Source organism: Capricornis sumatraensis, chromosome 8 (genome assembly GCF_032405125.1).
Source record: "Capricornis sumatraensis isolate serow.1 chromosome 8, serow.2, whole genome shotgun sequence".
In the NCBI taxonomy this organism is placed as follows: domain Eukaryota; kingdom Metazoa; phylum Chordata; class Mammalia; order Artiodactyla; family Bovidae; genus Capricornis; species Capricornis sumatraensis.
The window spans coordinates 85642818-85666134 of NC_091076.1; the positions used below are offsets into that span (position 1 = coordinate 85642818).

General features: G+C 40.3%; 1 protein-coding gene across 1 annotated transcript in view; it reads right to left on the reverse strand.

Annotated features, from left to right (window-relative positions):
• Window positions 1–23317, reverse strand: part of UTP18 (UTP18 small subunit processome component) — a 55665-nt gene that overhangs the window by 12607 nt on the left and 19741 nt on the right. Inside the window, exons 8-10 of the mRNA XM_068977551.1 lie at window positions 17407–17507; window positions 17018–17108; window positions 7007–7130 (exon numbers count right to left, since the gene is read on the reverse strand). Coding sequence (XP_068833652.1) covers window positions 7007–7130; window positions 17018–17108; window positions 17407–17507 — 316 coding nt within the window. The remainder of the gene's footprint in view (window positions 1–7006; window positions 7131–17017; window positions 17109–17406; window positions 17508–23317) is intronic.

Genomic DNA, 23317 nt, shown 5'->3' on the forward strand with positions numbered 1-23317 from the left:
CCTTTTTCTGTGTTTCCTGTCTAGAGGAGATCCTTTAACATTTGTTGAAGAGCTAGTTTGGTGGTGCTGAATTCTCTCAGCTTTTGCTTATCTGTAAAGCTTTCGATTTCTCCTTCATATTTGAATGAGATCCGTGCTGGGTATAGTAATCTGGGTTGTAGCTTTTTCTCTTTCATCACTGTATGTCCTGCCATTCCTTTCTGGCCTGAAGAGTTTCTTTTGAAAGATCAGCTGTTATCCTTATGGAGATCCCCTTTTGTGTTATTTGTTGCTTTTCCCTTGCTGCTTTTAATATTTTCTGTTTGTGTTTAACCTTCGTTAGTTTGATTAATATGTGTCTTGGGGTGTTTTGCATTGGGGTTTATCCTGCTGGGGACTCTCTGGGTTTCTTGGACTTGGGTGGCTATTTCTTTCCCCATTTTAGGGAAGTTTTCAACTATTATCTCCTCAAGTGTTTTCTCATGACCCTTCTTTTTGTCGTCTTCTGGGACTACTATGATTTGAATGTTGGGGTGTTTAACATTGTCCTAGAGGTCTCTGAGGTTGTCCTCATTTAATTCTTATTTTTTTCCTCTCTGCTTCATTTATTTCCACCATTCTATCTTCCACCTCACTTATCCTATCTTCTGCCTCAGTTATTCTACTACTGTTTCCCTCCAGAGTGCTTTCAATCTCAGTTATTGCATTACTCACTATTGGTTGACTCTTTATTTCTTCTAGGTCCTTGTCAAACATTTCTTGCATCTTCTCAATCCTTGTCTCTAATCTATTTACCTGTAACCTCCACTTTGTTTTCAAGATTTTGGATCATCTTTACTATCATTATTCTGATGAATTCTTTAAAAAAAAAATTTTATTTATTTTTGGCTGTGCTGGGTCTTCCCTCCTGCAAGGGCTTTTCTTTAGTTGCCGGGAGCAGGGGCTACCCACCAATTGCTGTGTGCGAGTTTCTCATTGTGGTGGCTTTCTCCTGTTGCAGAGCATGGGCTCCAGGATGTGAGCTTCAGTAGTTGCAGCTTATAGTCACAGGCTCATGATAGGTTGTTGCTGAGCCATGAAAGATGCCGTGACTCTTGGCCTCTGGAGGAGAGGAGTTCAATCCGGGGCCAGTGACAAGGCTTGATCACTCACAAACTTTTTGTGTAATAAAGTTTTATTAAAGTATAAAAGAGACAGAGAAAGCTTCTGACTTAGACATCAGAAGGGGACAGAAAGAGTGCCCCCTTGCTAGTCTTTAGCAAGATGTTATATACCTATCTTTAGCTGAATGTTATATACCTATACTTCCCCGGTGGCTCAGATGGTAAAGCATCTGCCTACAATGCAGGAAACCTGGGTTCTATCCCTGGGTTGGGAATATCCCCTGGAGAAGGAAATGGCAACCCACTCCAGTACTCCTGCCTGGAAAATCCCATGGATAGAGGAGCCTGGTAGGCTACAGTCCAAGGGGTTGCAAAGAGTCGGACACGACTGAGCGACTTCACTTTCACTATATACCTATCAGTAAGCTGTTAATTAGAGAAAGGAGACATCTCAAAATTCAGAGTGGCACCAGGCCCCTCACCCCCAACATGCATTCTGAGATAACACTGGCACCAGGTGAGTCATCCCAAGCCATAAAACGATTGACATTTATCTTGAAGAAAGGCAGGTGTCCAAGTAAGTATATAGTTTCATTAACATAGATTAGGAGAACAATGTATGAGTAAAATATATAGGTTTGTTGAGCCCTGGTTCTGAGTCTCAAGCAGAACTGACTTGAAGGAAGACAAGAGTCTAGGGTAAATACACAGTTCATTAACATAGCTTAAGAAAAATATTTCCATAAGAAAAGCACATTAGTTAGCTCAAGGTTTGAGAAAAGTTACGTTCAGGTGGAGCCAAGAGTCATCATGGCAACACAGAATTTTAAGAGAAACCTTTCAAATTCGTATAGAGAAGGGGAAAAAAACCTAACACTCGTTTGCTTCCTCCTGCCGCTTAAGAGAGAGGTAAAATATGTCTGACACTTGCAGCCTATTTCCTCTGTTTGGAGACCCCTGGCCTTCCTGCCTGTAAAGCTCTCACTCAACAGTTGTGGTGTACAGACTTGGTTGCCCCGTGGTATGTGGGGTCTTCCCAGATGAGGGATTGAACCCTAGTCTCCTGCATTGACAAGCGGATTCTTTAACACTGGGTTACCAGGGAAGCCCCTACCCCAAGAATTCCTATGTGATTATTGCTTAGATGTGCAGAACAAAAATGGCACGAGTTAATTATCTTAATATATGGAAACTTACAGTGGTATTTGTGCTACAATATAACTGATCCTAATATGCTACTAAGAATATTGAATGATATCCACGTAACCAGCAGTATGAAAACTGAACAGAGAACTTCCTGATGTACAAGCTGTGTTTCGAAGCAGCAGAAGAACCAGAGATCAAATTTCCAACATTCGTTGGATCATGGAGAAAGTAAGGGAGTTTAAGAAAAAATCTACTTTTGCTTCAATGGCTACACTTAAGCCTCTGACTGTGTGGATCACAACATGGGGACAATTCTTAAAGAGATGGGAAGACCAAACCACATTACTTGTCTCCTGAGAAACCTGTTTGTGGGTCAAGAAACAACAGTTAGAACTGGACATGGAACAAGGGACTGGTTCAAAACTGGGAAAGGAGTATGTCAAACCTATTTTCACCCTGCTTATTTAACTTATATGCATATGCAAAATGCTGGGCGGGATCAATCAAAATGCTGGGTGGGAATCAAGATTGACAGGAAAAATAACAACCTCAGATATGCATATGATACTATTCTAAAGGCAGAAAATGAAGAGGATCTAAAGAGTCTCTTGATGAAGGTAAAGAAGGAAAGTGAAAAGTGTGGCTTGAAATTCAACATGCAAAAAACTAAGATCATGGCATCCAATCCCCTTACTTCATGGTAAATAGAAGGGGGAAAAGTGGAAGCAGTGACAGATTTTATTTCCTTGGGCTCCAAAATCATTGTGAGCAGTGACTGCAGCCATGAAATTAAAAGACGCTTGCTCCTTGGAAAGAAAGTTATGACAAACCTAGACAGCATATTAAAAAGCAGACATCACTAAGACGACAAAGTTCCATATGGTCAAAGCTATGGTTTTTCCAGTAGTCATATACAGATGTTGAGAGCTGGACCATAAAGAAGGCTAGAATCGAAAAACTGAGTTCCTTGTACTGCAAAGAGATCAAATCAGTCAATCCTAAAAGAAACCAACCCTGAATAGTCACTGGAAGGATTGATGTTGAAGCTGATGCTCCAATACTGTGCCACCTGATGCAAAGATCCATTAGGAAAGATTCCTGCAAAGATCCATTGGAAAAGACCTTGATTCCAGGAAAGATTGAAGGCAAAAGGAGAAGGGAGTAGCAGAGGATGAGATGGTTAGATAGCATCACGCTGACTCAAGGGACATTAATATGAGCAAACTCCAGGCAACAGTGGAGGACAGAGGAGCCTGGCATGCTACAGGTCATGGTATCACAACGAGATGGACACGACTTGGCAACAACAATGCAAACTGTCACAGGAATACAGAACAGCAGAAAGAATTTAATCCCTGAAAAAAAAAGACTTCAGAAATATAAGAGAACATAAGCTAAACTTTCTATATGTGATCTAGAACCTCAAGGAAAGGAAAAATCAGTATGCACTGAAGTTGCTCTAGTGAACCTTTGTGGAAAAGGTAAGTGAGACATGAGCTGGGGAAGGGAGATAGTAGGTTAAAAACAAACAAACAATAGCAACGATGACAAGGAAAACAAATAAAAACCAGGTATCATAAGTGGAAAAACAAGAACAAAGGGAGAAGGGAGCTCTCATCCCTGAACTCCTAACTAAAAAAAAAACACATGACTGTCACCCTTCCACCCCCAATCACAGCTGACTGGACTAGAAGTAGGTTCTTGAATCAAGAACAGCATTAGCAGATCAGCGAAGTCCTAGTACAGAAAAATCTTCCCAAACAAGAATGATGGCAATCAGCCAGATCAACCTAGCTCTAGCGTCTCTCTCATCTCATTTCCTCCCATGGACCGTCAAATGACTGCGTTTACTCTAACTCCACTCACTTCTAACTGCCTATAAACACTGCCCTGTCAACCTATCTCCGACATGCCTCCCTCCAGCATCCACCCTCATTCTATGGACAACTATACTGACTGTCTTGGCCTGGAGCCTGAGAATGTCACTCCTCTCTCATCCCAATTTTCTAAGCAGTTAGGACATACACTGAAAGCGTCATTTACCTATCTACCTATTCCCATTCCCATCCTTATTACTGAATGCCTGGATTACTGCAATGACTTCAAGGCTCATCCACCTGCACCTGTATTCCCCATCTAAAGGCTAAGAGAATTCTCTCTTCAAACCCTAATTTCAATTATCATCATGATTCTCTGCTCGAAAATCTTTAATGGTTTCACTTTCCATTTAATATAATGTCCATATTATTCAGCACAGCATAAAAGACTGCTCTGCCTGCCTGCTTCTCTACCTTTGTAGCCTAACCCCCCATCCCACTTAAGAGTAACCCTATCCATACTCCTCTCAGAACACAAACCTGAATTCTCTCATCCTTTCCACTATCTGCAATACCTTTCTCTGAATTCCAACTGGCCCTCAAAATGCCCAGCTCAAGGGCCAATATCCCACAAAACCCCTTTCACACATTCCAGCTATAACAGCCGTCAGGATTCCTAACACTGGTAAAATTGAAACACTGTATCTAAACTGCAGCCCTTGTGATGGCTTGATGGCTCGCCTTGTGAATACCGATACATGTATGCATGTCCCCACATAAGATCATAAACTATGAAAAGCCGAAAATGTATTGTTCTATCTCACAATCCCCAGCTCAAGGCCCAATAAATGTTTTATGAATGAGGAAACTGAAGCAAAGCATAATCAATGAATAAAACAGGCTTTTCTTGCATTATAAAGCACACATGTCCTAAAGAATCTCTAGATGAAGCAAAATGAAACCCATTTTAAATGTTCAATGAGAACACTGAAATAAAGAACTATTAATTCCAGGCCCTAAATCATAACAAATTTTGTAATTCTCTACAGTCCTGAATTCTCAGTAGTCTTTTAAAATAAAATCAAAATACTTAGGGGGTGACAGTGTGGAAAGAACACAGAACTGGAAATCAAACATGAGTTGTAGCAATCCTTACATTAACCAAAGCCATTAAAAAAAAAGGCACTATAAAATAAAAGACCTCTATTTACAATATTCTGAGTTTCCTATGTCCCTGTCAGAGCAAAGCTGTAAATCGAAAGCATCCACTTTAAGCCAGGACACTGAGAAGAGTTAATGGACACTATCAGACAAATTTTGAGATCAAGAGAGAAAGAGAGGGAGGTGGGAGGAAGGGAAGGACCAGCCAGTCAGCCAGCTAGGTTGAGTTGTTTCTCCTACCTCTGCTCTGACTGTGCCACCAATAACTCTTCCCCCTACATGAAACTCCTCTAAGAAGGGTTAAGGCCTTTCTTTACAGGTTTAACAATAAAAACCTAGGAATGGTCTTTGACCAAGCACATCAGAATTCAATTACACTGACAGGCAATTAAAATCAAATGAGTTTAAATGGCTAATATTAGATTCTTTCCTCTCTGGGCCTGTCAAAGGGGATTAATAAAAAGTAATATTAAAAAAAAGAGGCAAAGACCAGAAAAAGATTAACTTCACAAATCTGAGTGATGGTTATGTTTGTGCATTTCTGTCTTACACAAAGGTAAAGCAGGTCTGCTTAAAATTACTTATAATTTTACTATCAGTCTACATACTGAAGGAGCTTTGGTCTCAAAAGACGTGCTATCATACACTGCTGCCACAGTGCATATCGCTCTAGCAAGCGCTGGGCTCAGGCTGTCCCCTGCCTATGTCAGACTCACATGATGTTAGCCTGGCCTCCGAGCACCACAACCTGGTTCTACTCTCCTTTCTTCCCAGGCTACAAGATAGCTGCTGACCAATATCCAAATGGTGACAGAGAGATTTATAGGGAGTTTCCCCAATTTTAGCCTTTGAAGGAGGTGGTGAAGAAAAAGTGGTGAGTAAGCTATGCTGCTGGACCCACTGGACTGCCCAACAAGGGAAATCTGAATAAAAACTCTTTATGGATCAATTTTGTTTAATCTCACAGTCATAAAGATCAACTTCTGGAAGTTCTAAAATTACAGTTGCTGATTAGTGATTTGGTGGTAAAATCATTTAGAATTACAGGTGTATCCCAACACCTCCTTCTCCTAGCCTGCATCTTAAAATCAAATAGGACAATCAAGCCATATTTTCCCCTGTGTAATAATCATTTTCCTCAGCAATGACACAATAATATGTTCTAGATAATACTTTCAAGATCTCTATAATACTAACAACAGTAAAAACATGTTATAGGTTTACACCACATAGCTAGATGAGAGAATATATACTTTTAAGTATCTTTAAGACTTAAACAAACATTCCAAACATAAGAGAAAAAAATACTGTAACATAATAAGGGAGTCTGAGTTTCCCAGGTGGCACTAGTAGTAAAGAACCTGCCTGCCAATGCAGGAGACACAAGGGATACAGGTTTGATTCCTGGGTTGGGAAGATCCTCTGGAGGAGGGCCTGGCAACCCACTCCAGTATTCTTGGCTGGAGAATTCCATGGACAGAGGAGCCTGGCGGGCTACTGTCCATAGGGTCACAAACAGTTGGACACGACTGAAGCGACTTAGGATGGATGCACACAAGAAGGTAGTCCAGTATTTTCTTTGCTAAAGAGCTGAAAAACTGTCATTAATATTACTAAAAACGCAAATATTAGAAAATCTTATTAAGACAATGAAATGTAAAAGACCTGGGTTTATAATTTCATATTACTACAACACTTTATAAACAGAACTACTCAGGTACCATCTCGTATATTCAATTCTTTAATATTTTTTCATTAGCAAAAGGTGATTAAAGGTTACCAGAACCTCTGTTTACTTACCCACAAGCCACATACTGTCCATTCCTAGATGTGGCAATGCTTAATCCATATAAGCTGCCTTCATCAACAAATCTGTTAAGGCACTTTCTAGAGTTCACATCCCAAACATAAACATCCCCGTCCCCTGAAAGAGCCAAAAAAAAAGGCGGGGGGTGGTGTTGGTTAACTTTGTTTTAAACTTGAAAGGCAACTGAATTCATTCTTGCTGCTGCTGCTGCTAAGTCGCTACAGTTGTGGCCAACTCTGTGTGACCCCACCAGGCTCCGCCGTCCCTGGGATTTTCCAGGCAAGAACACTGGAGTGGGTTGCCATTTCCTTCTCCAATGCATGAAAGTGAAAAGTGAAAGCGAAGTCACTGAGTCGTGTCCAACTCTCAGCGACCCCATGGACTGCAGCCCACCAGGCTCCTCCGTCCATGGGATTTTCCAGGCAAGAGTACTGGAGTGGGATGCCATTGCCTTTCTCCAGAATTCATTCTTAGTTCCTCTTTAATAGTACAAGTTACTAAAAAGACCTGTAAATGTCCTAGGTCTAGAAAACTGGCCTAAAAAATGTTTCTTGTATACACTTTCATATATACAAAACTATATCCCATTAGTCAGTAATAAATAGTATCTTTAGGTTTAGAGTGAAAAATCACAAACTCTTGGCTTGATTAGAGCTTTTAGAAAAGTTCCTACGTTTCACTCAGTTAAATTACTCGAGCAAAATTTGAAAAAAAACAAAATATCTACCAGCACAGGTTTTCCGACATCTATCAATAGGTATTAGAGTACCTAATATGTAAGGCCAGGTGATTTAGACAGCAAGCTGACGATGATACTGATGACGTCAAGAGGAGGAGGAAGAAGTGAAGGATGACTGTTCTAGACTAACAGGATATAATTAAGGACGTGTGTACAATTCCTAGGAGGTATGCTTTTGAACTGTGGTGTTGGAGATGACTCTTGCAAGTCCCTTGGGCTGCAAGGAGATCAAACCAGTCAATCCTAAAGGAAATCAGCCCTGAATGTTCACTGGAAGGACTGATGCTGAAGCTCCAATACTTTGGCCACATATGCGAAGAAATGGCTCCTTGGAAAAGACCCTGATGCTGGGAAAGATTGAAGGCAGGAGGAGAAGGGGACGACCAGAAGAAGAGATGGTTGGATTGCATCACCAATTCAAAGGACATGAGTTTGAGCAGGCTCCAGGAGTTGTTGATGGACAGGGAAGCCTGGCGTGCTGCAGTCTATGGAGTCGTGAAGAGTCAGACATGACTGAGTGACTGAAGTGAATTGAACTTTACAATTCTGGGTAATAAGCACAAATAGTTTAGAGAAGGGAGAATAAGGGGATAATAAATCTGATGAGAATACATTTTCATGACAGAAATAGCCATCTAACAATCAAAATCTGTCCTTCTTCTTTCTTCTCTCTCCTATATATTCCATATTGATGATCATCCTCTTCCTCAGACCCATTATAGATCTGTATCATGACCCTATATGCATCTCAAAAGTAGCCTCTCACTCATCTATTTTCTCTCTTTACTGTGACTATTGCTCTAATGTTCATCCTTCTATACTGCTATTCTTTCAAAGAATTTCCAGGCAAGAACACTGGAGTGGGTTGCTGACATGAGGGTTTAGGTTTATATTTAGGAAAATTTTAATAGGCGCAAATTTTAAAGCCTTTATGTTTGTCTGTAAGGTCGTGGCACAGTAAAGACAGATGTTTAAAAATTTGCTAGTAACAGATTAAAATGGGAAAGGAATGGATGAAGGGCAGGAAGACCATCTAGAAAGCAAGAGTATTAGATGGTCATAAGTTGATGACTTAAGGCAAATGATGCAATAATTAATCCAGCAGAAAACAAAATGAAAAAACTGGTTAAGTTGAAAACATAAAAGGTGAACTCTTTCTTCAACAATCCTATCAAAATATTCTTCATATATATAAAACAAGATAATATGAACAACATGATGCTAATCACATAAATCACTTCTTATACAAGGAGGAAAGGAGAGAAAAGGGAAGGGGGAACACCAATCAAAATACAGGTATCTCCCTAACTTACCAAGGCACAACTTTTGATTACTCCTCCTCTAATTTTAGGAACTTTCTTGTGGTAAATTAGACCATCATACTGTGTAAATATTTAATATCTATATCCAATTCATATAACCAAATCTTAGTACCTCTGCTGACCCTTTAACCCTTCCCCCCAAACTCTGACTCTCCCAGGATCCGAGGACAATTTCATTAGGAACATTACTACTCTGTATCAATATTTATTCCTTACTCATAAAAAAACCTACCATATTAATTAATTAATAGGGAAAGCAGATGCTGACTGGGCTTCCCTGGTGGCTCCTACAATGTGGGAGTTGCAAGATTCAATTCGTGGGTCGGGAAGATGATAGGGCCATAAATTCTGCAGCAGAGGGAGTCTGTGTCCCTGCACACTTGGCACCGCCAGGGTCCCCACAAGCCAAGCAGCTGCGTTACCTTCACGCTCAACTCTCACTGGGGCAGAGCTGCCACAGGCAAAAAAATACCGCATCTATGCGCCCAGGGTCGCTTCAGTCATGTCCCAGCTCTGCGACCCTGTAGACTGGCCTTCCAGGCTTCTCTGTCAGGGGGGTTCTCCAGGCAAGGACACTGGAGCGTATCAGCCAATACTGGCTGCCATTCCGTTCGAGAGCACTGTATTTACTGCTGCCCTAGCCACCAACTCCCCTGAGCACCTGGTGCTGCCAGAACTCCTGCAACCCCAGCAGCTGCACCACCTTCACACCTGGCCCTCACAGGGGCAGACCCAAGTTCTCAAGGGAAGGGAAGCCTCAGGAGCAAACCCCAGTAGACGACCCACATGAGAGGTGGTAATAAAACCACAATTGAAACCCACGGGCAGTACAGTAGAAGACCCAAAACCTTCCCACCAGCTGTACAAGCTGCAGATTAAATATATTACATATATTAAATATGTTATACTTATTATTACTATTATTTATTATATATTAAATATATTATATATATGGAATATATAAAAGGACATTGAGAGCTCCTACAAAAGAAAATGCACTGGTTCTGACAGCTGTGGATACTGGAGGCAAGAACACACAGGAGTAGGAACGAATCAGAATCTGAGCTGCCCCCACAGCAGGCCCAGTGTTGGAGGGCATCCTAGGGAGGTAAGGTGGACTGTGACTCCCAGCGAGAAAGGACTCTGATAGCAGTGACTCAAGAAAAACATTTATTATTTTTATGTTTGGATGTGTTCTATAGATTCTTTTTTTTTTTTTTCTTCCATTTCCACCCCCCACCTTGGCTGGAGTTGTTGATTTTATTGGCACTATAAAATCTAATTAGGCTTTTGATTATTTTTTTCCTCAGTCACATTTGTTATTGCTGTTACAAACCTCTGCCTCTATGTTGGGCTTTTGCAGTTCTGTGGAGTTTTCCTTTTTTGTTTTCTTTTCTCAATTTTAACTTTTAACTCTTCAAACCTATTATTATTTTTTCTACATTTACTCTTTTGTTTGCCTTTCCTACTGTTCTTTTCCCCTTGCAGTTAATCTTTAATGTAAATAAACCTTCTCTATCTGCCTCTATTTAACTTTGCATATCTATTCTTTCTTTTCATTCCTACCTTTCCTCTAAACATAAATTGTATTTTCTTTGTGTTATTCCCCACTTGGCACCGTGCTTTAGTTTTGTTTTCCAGTTTGTGTTGTAGTCAGTCTTCTTAACTGGTGGATATACTTCTTGACCTCCTTTGTTCACCAGGTCAATCTACTGTACTTCATTGGACTGTTTGGGGCAGAGGAGCCTGGTGGGCTGCAGTCCATGGGGTTGCAAAGAGTTGGGCACGACTGAGCAACTAACACTTACTTACTTACTTATGGGTGTATATGCATATTCCATTATTTCAATGATTATTTGCCTGGTTTTATAAATGGCATTTGTCTGGGGTCCCTGTGGCTCAGCTGGTAAAGAATCCACCTGCAATGCAGGAGACCCCAGTTCGATTTCTGGGTTGGGAAGATCTGCTAGAGAAGGGATAGGCTACCCACTCTAGTATTCTCGGGTTTCCCTCGTGGCTCAGCTGGTAAAAAATCTGCCTGCAGTGTGGGAGACCTGGGTTCGATCCTTGGGTTGGGAAGATCCCCCTGGAGAAGGGAAAGGCTACCCACTCCAGTGTTCTGGCCTAGAGAATTCCATAGACTAAAAAATGTAAAGTCCATGGGTTGCAAAGAGTCGTACACAACTGAGTGACTTTCACTTTCATCTTTGGTTTCTCGGTTTTGGATATTTATTTTAATCCCACAATGCCATAACAAACCACTTATGGAATCTTTGTTCCTGACCAGAGATAAAGGCTTGAGCCTTTGGAGTGGAAGTACTAACTCCAAGACCTTAGACTACCAGAGAATTAACCCTAGCGAGTATCAAATAGTGAGAACTCCCACAAAGGAAACCACTTGAATACAAGACCTGTACAGGACAACTAATCTAAACAACAAACTAAACAAAATTACAAGCCCAATCATCAGCAGACAGGATTACCACCTCACTCAGCCTTGCCCATCAGAGGAAGAACAAAGACTCAGCACAAATCTCACCCTATAGGAAGCTTACACAAAGCTTACACTGGACCAGCCCTTGAGGGCAGAAACCAAAAGGGAGAAAGAATTCAACCTTGAAGGCTGGGAAAAGGAGACCTCAAACACAATGCTAAAAAATAGTAAGAATGAAAAGGCAGAGAAATACCACATAAATGAAGGAACAAACTAAAACACAAAAGTCCAAATAAATGAAGAGGAAATAGGCAAACTACCTGAAAAAGAATTCAGAATAATGGTAGTAAAAATGGTTGAAAAGCTGGAAAACAAAATGGAGAAAATGCAAGACTCAATTAACAAAGACCTCGAAGAATTAAAGAATAAGCATACAGAGACAACACAAGTACTGAGATTACAAATACTCTAGAAGAAATCAACAGCAGAATATCTGAAGCAGAAGAACAAATCAGTGAGCTGGAAGATAAAATGGTGGCAATAACTTCGGAAGAGCAGAATAAAGTAAAAAGAATGAAAAGAACAGAGACCTCTGGGACAATATCAAATGCAGCAACATCAAATTATAGGGGTCCTAGGAGAAGAGGAGAAAAAGAAAAGGTATGAAAAAATTTTTGAAGAGATTGTAGTTGAAAATTTCCTCAACATCAAAAAGGAAATAGTCAATCAAGTCCAAAAGGCACAGAGTCCCATACAGGATAAACCCAAGGAGAAACACGCCAAGACACATACTAATTAAACTAACAAAGACTAAACACAAAGAAATAATATTAAAAGCAGCAAGGGAGAAGCAACAAGTAACATATGGGGAAACCCCATACACTGAACAGCCTACCAGGCTCCTCCGCCCATGGGATTTTCCAGGCAACAGTACTGGAGTGGGGTGCCACTGCACAGTAATAGTAGCAGACTAAAACACCCCACTCACACTAACGGACAGATCATCAAAACAGAAAATTAATAAGGAAACATAAGTCTTAAATGATACATTAGATGAGATGGATCTCATTGATATCTTCAGGATATTCCATCCAAACGAAGAAGAATACACGTTCTTCTCAAGTGCACATGGAACATTCTCCAGAACAGACCACATCTTGGGTCACAAGTCAAACCTCAGTAAATTTAAGAAAACTGAAGTATCAAGCATCTTCTCTGACTGCAATGCTATGAAACTAGGTATCAAGTACAAGATAAAAACTGTAAGAAACACACACATATGGAGAGTAAATAATACGTTTCTCAATAACCAATAGGTTACAGAAGAAATCAAAAGGGAAATAAAAAAAATTCTAGAAACAAATGACAATGAAAGCACAACATCTGAAAACCTACGGCATGCGGCCAGAGCAGTCCTAAGAGGGAAGTTTATAGCAACAGTCCTACCTCAAGAAACAAGAAAGACATCGGACAGACAACCCAGCTTTACACCTAAGCAACTGGCAAAAGAGCAAAAAAAACCCCAAAGGAAAGAAACCGTAGAGATCACAGCAGAAATAAATGAAAAAGCAATGAAAGAAATAATAGTAAAGATTAGTAAAACTAAAAGCTGGTTCTTTGCGAAGATAAAATCGACAAACCTTTAACCAGACTCATCAAGAAAAAAGAGAAGAATCAAATTAGCAAAATTAGAAATGAAAAAGGAGAGGTTACAACAGACAATGCAGAAATACAAAGGATTATGAGACTATTATGAACAATTGTATGGCAATAAAATGAATAACCTGGAAGAAATGGACAGATTCTTAGAAAAGTTGAATCTTCCAAGACTGAACTAGGAAGAAATAGAAATTACCAACAACCCAATTACAAGCTGTGAAATTGAAGCTGTGATCAAAAATCTCCCCAAAAACAAAAGCCCAGGACCAGATAGCTTCACAGGAGAAGTCTATCAAACATTTAGAGACGAGCCAATGCCTATCCTTCTAAAACTCTCTCAAAAAATCACAGAAGAAACACTTCCAAACTCATTCTACAAGGCCACCATCACCCTGATACAAAAACCAGACAGAGACAACACAAAAAAAGAAAACTACAAGCCAGTATCACTGATGAACATAGATGCAAAAATTCTCAACAGAATTTTAGCAAACAGAATTCAGCAACACATCAAAAAGCTCATACACCATGATCAAGTTGGGCTTATTCCAGGGAAGCAAGGATTCTTCAATGTATGCAAATCAATGTGATATACCATATGAACAAATTGAAAGATAGAAACCATGATAATCTCAATAGATGCAGAAAAAGCCTTTGACAAAATTCAGCACCCATTTATGAGTAAAACTTCAAAAGATGGGCATAGAAGGAACCTACCTAAACATATGATAAGTCCACACAGTAAACATTATTCTCAAAGGTGAAAAACTGAAAGCATTCCCCCTAAGATAAGAAACAAGACAAAGGTGTCCACTTTCACCACTATTATTCAACATAGTTCTAGAAGTCTAGCTACAGCAATCAGAGTGCACTGAGACGACCCAGAGGGATGGTACGGGGAGGGAAGAGGGAGGGGGGTTCAGGACAGGGAACACGTGTATACCTGCGGCAGATTCATGTTGATGTATGGCAAAACCAATACAATACTGTAAAGTAATTAACCTCCAATTAAAATAAATTTATATTAAAAAAAGAAACAAAAGATTGGAAAAGAAGTCAAGCTCTGTCTGTAGACGAGATGATACTGTATATAGAACACCCTAAAGACAGTATCAGAAAATTACTAGAGCTAATTAGTGAATTTAGCAAAGTTGCAGGATACAAAATCAATACACAGAAATCACTTGCATTTCTATATACTAACAATGAAATATCAGAAAGAGAAATTAAGAAATCAATCCCACTCACCACTGCAACGACAAAAGAATATCTAGGAATAAACTAACCTAAGGAGACGAACTGTACGCAGTACATTATTAGACAATGATGAAAGAAATCAAAGATGACATAAACAGATGGAGAGAGATTCCATGTTCCTGGGTAGGAAGAGTCAATATTGTGAAAATGAATATACTATCAAACACAATTTACAGATTCAGTGTGATCCCTATCAAATTACCAATGACATTTTTCACAGAACTAGAACAAAAATTTTCACAATTCATATGGAAACACAAAAGATCCCAAATAGCTGAAGCAGTCTTGAGAAGGAAGAATGAAGCTGGAGGAATAAACCTTCCTGACTTCAGATAATACTACGAAGCTACAGTCATCAAGACAGTATGGTACCAGCACAAAAACAGAAATATAGACCAATCAAACAATATAGAAAGCCTTGAAATAAACCCATGCACCTATGGGTACCTTATTTTTCACAAAGGAGGCAAAAATATACAATGGGGAAAAGAGAGCCTCTTCAATAAATGGTTCTGGGAAAACTGGACAGCTACATTAAAAGAATAAAATTAGAACACTTCCTAACACCATACACAAAGATAAACTCAAAGTGGATTAAAGACCTTAAATGTAAGACCAGAAGCTATTAAACTCTTAGAGGAAAACATAGGCAGAATACTTGATGAAGTAAATCAAAGCAGATCCTCTATGACCCACCTAGAATAATGCAAATAAAAACAAGTACCTGATTAAACTTAAAAGCTTTTGCACAGCAAAGGAAACTATAAACAAGGTGAAAAGACAACCCTCAGAATGGGAGAAAATAGCAGCAAATGAAATGACAAAGGATCAATTTCCAAAATATACCTGCAGCTCATACAACCCAATACCAGAAAAACAAACAACCCAATCAAAAAGTGGAGAAAAAACCTAATCAGACATTTCTCCAAAGAACACATACAGATAACTAACAAACACATAAAAAGATGCTCAACATCGCTCATTATTAGAGAAATGCAAAGCAAAATTACGAGGTATCATCTCACACTGGTCAGAATGGCCATCATCAAAATGTCTACAAACAATAAATGCTGGAGAGGGTGCAGAGAAAAGCGAGCATTCTTGCACTGCTGGCAACAGTTCTTGCACTGTTCTTGCATACTGTGGGAATGCAAACTGATACACCATTATGTAAGAGGGTCTGGAGATTCCTTTAAAAACTAGGAATAAACCACCATATGACCCAGCAATCCAACTCCTAGGCATATACCCCGAGGAAACCAAACTTGAAAGAGACACATGTACCCCACTGTTCATTCCAGCACTATTTACAATAGCTAGAACATGGAAGCAACTGTCTATTGACAGATGAATGGATAAAGAAATTGTTACATATACACAATGGAATATTACTCAGCCATTAAAAGGAACACATTTGAGTCAGTTCTAATGAGGTGGATGAACCTAGAAAAGAACCTATTATACACAGTGATGAAAGTCAGAAAAAGAAAGATAAATATTGTATTCTAATGCACATATATGGAATCTAGAAAAATGGTACTGAAGAATTTATTTACAGGGCAGCAGAGGAGAAACAGACATAGAGAATAGACTTATGGGTATGGTGAGAGGGGAGGAGAGGGTGAGATAGATGTATGGAAAGAAAAACATGGAAAGTTACATTCCCAGATGTAAAATAGATAGCCAACAAGAATTTGCGGTATGGCTCAGGGAAACTCAAATAGGGGCTCTGTATCAACCGAGAAGGGTGGCATGGGGCGGGAGATGGGAGGGAGGTTCTAAAGGGAGGAGATAGATGTATACCTATGGCTGATTCATGTTGAGGTTTGACAGAAAACAAAATTCTGTAAAGCAATTATCCTTCAATAAAAAATTAATTAATAAAAAAAATAGTACTACAGAAATATCAGGATGAGATTAGAACTGTTTTCAGTCAGTAGTGAAGAAAATTCCAAACAGTATCCAAGCGAAAGAGGGCTAAAAGAAAAGAAATAATGATTCTAAGTAACTTTTATAAAGAAAATAAGGAAGTTTCAGAATGGGGTGTCCCTGGTGGTTCAGTGGTTAACAGACTGCTGTGCAATGCAGGGGACACCAGTTTGATCCCTATGCGGCAGAGCAACTAAACCTGTGCACATCCACTGAGCCCACACACAGCAAGTTCTGCAGCCGGCTCACCAGAGAGCCCAGGCTCTGCAGTCAGCGAAGCCACTGCAATGGGAAGCCTGCACACCATAGCTAGGGAGTAGCACCCACACACCACAGCTAAGGCAAGCCAGCACACAGCAACAGAGAGCCAGCAGTCCAAACACCTGAGTAAATATTTTAAAACCATCTCAAAAAGACGGTGACCCTAAATGCAATATTAAAAAAAAAAAAATCTCAGAATGAATTACCTTTCAAATGTGAATCTTCTTCCCCTCTTTTCCCCAAATAGTACACATTAAGTGGTTAACCTTTCACCATTACTAGTTAGTAAATGAGAAGGCAAACAGCAATGAAAAATGAATTCTAAAAATAAAAATGAGAAGTCTAAAATCAAACTCAGTTTTGATTAAATTTGATATTTAAACACATCTCGTTGTTAACTTACCTGAAGATGCATATACTTTCTTACTATCTGAAGAGAATGTGGACGCTGCAATCCTCCCATTAATTTTCATACTACCAATTAGCTCTTTTGTCTGAAAGAATAAGAAATATTACTTATCAGATTGTTAGGAGTTGTAAAGAAGAATCACAATGTGTAGAATAAAAATGATCTGGTTCTCCTGTTTTGTAGCACCTACTTAACTTTGTTTTTCCTTATACTCAAAAAAAACCCAAAAGTTCTTCCCCCACTGCCCACAACTTCTCTCCAAGCCCCAGTGTGTGCTTCCACTTAGGATGCCGATTTAAGGACACCATGAGTTATGGCTCAAGCCTACTCCTACTTGGACTAATGTCTTATACTATAAAAAGCAACAGCTAATAATGGTTCACCTTCATAGACAGCAAATGAAGATATCCAGCAACACCATTTATAAGCAGGAAGGACCCATCTGGGGCAACTTCAAAGCTCCTCACTATCTTCTCTTTCAAACCTAAGAAAGAAAATGAATCAATAAGGATTAATAGCTTGCAATTACTGACAATTGAGAGTCTCTTACTTTTTAAGTGCCTTAGATAAAATGTAGGCTCAGACACTGAATAAGTCTGACTCCATGCATCGAGTATAACCCAAATATAAGGTCACTATAAAATGCTTAGCAAACTTCTCTTCTTTCTCTTGGTCAACATTCACCATTTTAATTGCAGGTCAGAGACTCAGCTCTCCAAATAGTAAACTTATCGACTAATTTTCTAAATGTAAATGGTAATACCCATAAATAAACTGCAAGAATAAATTATACTTCTCTGTCACAACATTCATCACCAAAGGGAAATATACTGCCATTAGAGATAGCTAAAACATAGTAACATGTAGAAACTAGTTGCTATCCACCTTCTAAACATCCCATGATATATGGAAGTCTATTGATCCAAAAGGAAAAAACAAAACCACATGTCAGTAATGTATTTAAGAGTTAATTAGCTTCTCAAGACTCATGTAACCAAATCACATGAGCTAAGTACATAACCAGAGTCAACTTACTTATTTATAATGGGACATGTTTCTTTTCCATGCCTGAAAGTCTCATACTATGCAACAGATTCTCTCTGATATTAAATTGCTTAAAGAGCCAACATACCCATTAAATAGTTGCCTAACAGAAAGGATTCATAATAAGTATAGCTGGCTACACTTCCAGGGAAGGGAAGTGAATGGCCAGGGTGACAGGAGTACAAGAGAATGTTCACTAGCCATTCATTTGTACATTTTGGATTTTTGCACCATGTGAACGTATCACTTAGTCAAAACAGTCATTTAAAAAAAATTAATGTGCTAAGTTAAAGTATTAACCAGGAAAAAGAAACTAGAAAAATCCAGTGAAGAGTTCCTGTTTCCCCACAGGAAAATGATGGTTAAAGGTCCCACAGACTTATCTCTGGGCTATTAACAGTCTTTCTCTAGCTGGTTTATAATACTACAAAACTGGGCCTCCCACTCCAGACCTCCACCAAAAGTATACACCCTAATTTCCTTGACTGGAATGATACCTGCTTCCAATTACTAGGGTTACTTCGGCTAAGGATTACCGATCTTCATAATGATTCTAGACTCTAGCCTTACTAAGGGTAATCTTCACCCCAAATTTTGGGCAAACATTATACACTGACTACAGAATCAAAAGAGACAGCTCCAAACACAGGGAAAATACCATAACATGAAGAATCAGGAAAGAGAGATTAGGTTACCACAGTGTGAGGCTACAGCTGGCAACCCCTGCAGACCCAATCCAAAGGACACAGTATCAGGCAGTGAGAGCAAAAGAGTGAACACAGAGCGTTCACCACGGAGCCTACAGCCAGGCACCACCACAGTGCTGCAGGAGTGCAGACTGCACAGGCATCCCAAGGGCAACAGGGAGCAAACCCCCTCACATGGGGCGGGACCAGTGTGGACCCAAACCAAGGATGGCGACAGAAGAGACAAAGTGCTGGAGGACTCGCATACAGAGGCCACAGCTCTCTGCCCACAATCAAAGACCTTACTTTTTCATTCTGAATAAGCCTGTTGTTTGGGGGGAACTAAGGAGAGGAGGTTGTCTTCAAGATTAACTGGAAAAATAAGACAGACAGTGATATTTTTATACAAAGCTTATGATAGGGACAGAACGAAGGAACTAAACAGGTCACTAAATAGTTAATCCCACTAGGAAATTGCAAGTAAAAAAACTATGGGAGACCCCTGTGAGTTAATGATTACTCCAGAAAGCAGGTCTGCTTAACCGCAAAACCAAACAGGCTTGCTTAGCAAAACCATGCAATGTAAGCACAGGACGTGTCCCAAAACAAAACAACGGTAGCATGAGACCCATATCCTGCCATTGAGTTCAGTTAATTTAATGATCCATAGGACCTGCTCTCTGCACACATATAAAACAACTTGTGGACACAGCTTGACCACACAGGGACAAATACACTCCCCTGCTCAACCTGAAGGAGGAGCTGATGATGAAAACACGATGTCTACTCAAAGGACAAGGTCTTCTCTCCCTCCATACTTTTCCTTTGATTTTATAAAACTGTAGCCCACTAAGTTCTTCTGTTCTGTTCAGTCACTCAGTCATGTCTGACTCTGTGACCCCGTGACTGCAGCATGCCAAGCTTCCCTGTCCATCACCAACTCCTGGAGCTTGCTCAAACTCGTGTCCATTGTGTTGGTGATGCCATCCAACCATCTCATCCTGTCATCTCCTTCTCCTCCTGCCGTCAATCTTTCCAGCATCAGGGTCTTTTTTCCAAATGAGTCAGCTCTTCACATCAGGTGGCCAAAGTACTAGAGTTTCAGCTTCACCATCAGTCCTTCCAATGAGCAAGTTCTTGGAGCATGGCATTTCTCACCCACCTGCTTACATGCCTCACAAGCGTTCTACTCTCATGCATCACTTATCTACCGCTTTGCTCTCGCTGAACTGTTCTCTGCACTGAGACATAAAGGACTGTGGTACCAGAGCTCTTCAGAGCCCTCCTGAAATGACGCCAATCAGTTTCAGCTGGTGACTGCGGCAGGGCTATGGTAAGAAAGGAAGGTCTAGGGTCAGGTCCTAGCAGGGCCACGGGATGCCATGGGCCAAGAGCTCCAGGGAGGGTGCGCCTTCGATGACAGCCTGTTGCAGTTGGGCCGATCAACCCTAAATGCTTTGGGGCTCTGATTGGGTACCTAAGTACAGGCCAGGGGATTGACGATATAAATGTTTAAAGAGAAGGAACTGGAAGAACAGTGATCATCAGCATGGACTGCCACAGAAAGGGGGCAGGAGTTGTGGAAGGGGCGGAAGACAAGGGAAATGGTTTCTGAAAAGGAAGAACCTCATTCTCTGGTGGCTTCGACAAGGTGCGGGTCGTGGCTGCATAGAAACATAAAAAGAATATAACGGCTATGCTTGCACACATCCAACAGCGAGCCTGGGATAAAGCCAGCCACTAAATGGTGTCACAGGCTTTAATAATCTATACTCTTCTCTCTCACTCTGAGGTTCTCGTTCTATGCTCTACATCTGTTTCCATTCTATTTCTTTCCTTTTTAACTCCAGAAGACTTTTTACTACATTCACTACAGCAATTCATTCTTCTCCTCTATCTCAGTTTATCTGGCAAGAAACCACTTTAATTCTGAGACTGTTCTTTTATCCCTGATTAAAACTCAAGTCTGTTTCTCATAACGCCTCTTACCTTTCGAGATGGCGCACAACTGTGTGAATTGTGCTTCTCTCTAAAGAAATACCCATCACTTTGTCTCTCCTGAATTCTGTGATGAGACATCAAAAATCTGAACTTCATCAAGTCCTAAAACCAGGTGTGTAATCTCAATTAAAAGAGCTCAGGTTCAAGTTTCAATATGGGTTTTGGCTAGGCTGGAGTCCCAACTACATGGATTCAAGTTCTAAACTGGGTTGTAAGATTTCAGTCCTGAATTTAAAAAACTAAGTTGTAAATTAAACAATCAGAGCTATGGGAAATCCAAGACAGCTGCCTGACTCTTCCCAGCTCCTTGACAACCCCCATTTTTTTTATTTAATGGGTTAAAGCTTTTCTTGGCTACAAAGCTAGCGCACTCATCAAAAAAAAAGGGGGGGAGGGAGAGATAAAAATGTGTTTTTCACTTGGGGTACCCTTTTTCTTTATTGGACAAAACTTACAAGCCTATATGATCAGTTAACCAGACTTATTTTATTTTACAAACAAATCTATCTTAATTTGGCTATGTGTGGTAAAAGTGAGGGTAATTTTGGGGAAAATTGTATTTTTATAAATATTAAATTTTAGTTGCTACTTAAGGCTTAGTCACCCAGTTGTGTCCAACTCTTTGCAACCCCATGGACAGAGGAGCCTGGAGGGCTGCAGTCCATGGGATTTTCCAGGCAAGAAACTGGAGTGGGTTGCCATGCCCTCCTCCAGATCATCTTCCTAACCCAGGGATCAAACCCAGGTCTCCTGAATTTACCGTATGAGCCACCACAGAAGGGGATTCTGCCTCACCAAATTCTGAAAATCATCAGGACAGGGAACATATCTATTGTTTAAAACTTACTTCTTGAAATAGCCTTGGTCATTATTTTATATTATTGTAAAACTTAACTGAGTTACTAAGAAGGTATTCTAAGCTTGTTTCTGAAGAGGATCACTGTAATTTATCTTTGAAAGACCAAATGCTTATAATCTATAATCAGAGGATATATAGTTTAAACAAAATAAACATTTAATGAACTGTGTCCCACTAGATAAAAGACCTCTTATCAGGTATTCTTAAGTACCCCAAGCCTCCTCCCCTCATCCCCCCAAAATTGAAGGTAATCAACTTTTTTGGTGAGAGGGGAGGGGGGGAGGATCTGAGGTACTTTCCCCCCAATTACTAAAAGTGCCCAACAGAGGATGACTTCCTGAGCCTTAATGTCAGTCTTTCCCTCTCTCCAACCTTTAAAAATGCTGATCCTTTATTTCCGATTTGCAGCCAGACCAACTCACTGGGGACTTTTTCTGTACTATTCTTTTGTGGCGAGTTCTTAGACATTAACGCCTGGTTGGGGGACTACTGTAGAAGGGATAACATCTAAAGCTGTTAAGTACAAATCTTAATTAAATTATATGGTGGATTTTTTAACATGTGAAGGAAGTTCTTACATAGCTAACTATTGCCTTAGTGAAATCTACTTTATTCATGAAAATGGCTGCTCCAACAAGGGCTATCTCACAGGTGGGAGCCAAGGCTCCAAGCCCATTATAGCCAGAGCCCATGCTAACCAAACAGCAACCCAGGAAGGCCATACAGTACACCAGGCAGGGAACAACATTGTTCCCTGAGGCAGATTCACAATGGAATCATCAGGTAAATTTTATTGATAGATAAAATAAAATAGATGGGACCATATGATTAACTGTTTAACAAGTGGTATAAAAAGGCTTACAGAGAACCCTGTTATTTAAAAAAAAAAAACAAACAGGGACAGGATGAAAATACTACAGGTTTTCAAGGGTGATTAATACAAGGTTTTAAAAAGCACACAAATATGGACTTCTCCTCCCCCAAGGAACAAGCCCTTTTGGCTATGCACTTCCTAGCCCAGTCTGCCCCAGACATCAGGCACAAAATTTAAAAAAAAACTGCTGGTCCTCAGACCATCTACGAGTGATTTACTCCAACTGGCTTATCTGGTTTTCAATAACTGGGATATGGCCAAAAACGCTAAAGACACCCAAAGAGAGAAAGAAAAGGCTCAAATGACTGTGATGGCTTTGTCCATTCAGGGACCACCAAAGGAGAGGCCAGAATTTCTGGGCCAAACTGGACATGGTAGACTACAAGGCCATGGGTACTGGCCACCTAGACAAAATAAGTGTGCCCTGTGTGGATAGAAGGGACACTAGAAGAAAGAGTGTGATGATCCACATGCCCTTGCAAACAGCCAGGGCACTGGCAGAGTGAAGGCCCCAGATGCCAACAAGTGACAGGGGGGCCCCTCACAACCATAGATGGTTTCACAATCCAAAGATTGACAGGGCCCAAGGCTAGAAGTGGCTCTGCCCAGAGATGGCATATATACAACTAACACTGAGCCCCACGTGGTCACTGAAATGGCAGGCCACTTGACAGAATTTCTCATGAACATTGCTGCATCTTGGTCTTAACCCAAGGGACTGAAAACCTTATCAACTATAACAAATATGTAATGGGAATGTCAGGAAAGAGACAGGGGCCCACTTTCCAGGGACCCATTTTCTGTAACATCAAAAACCGGCTGTTTCTACA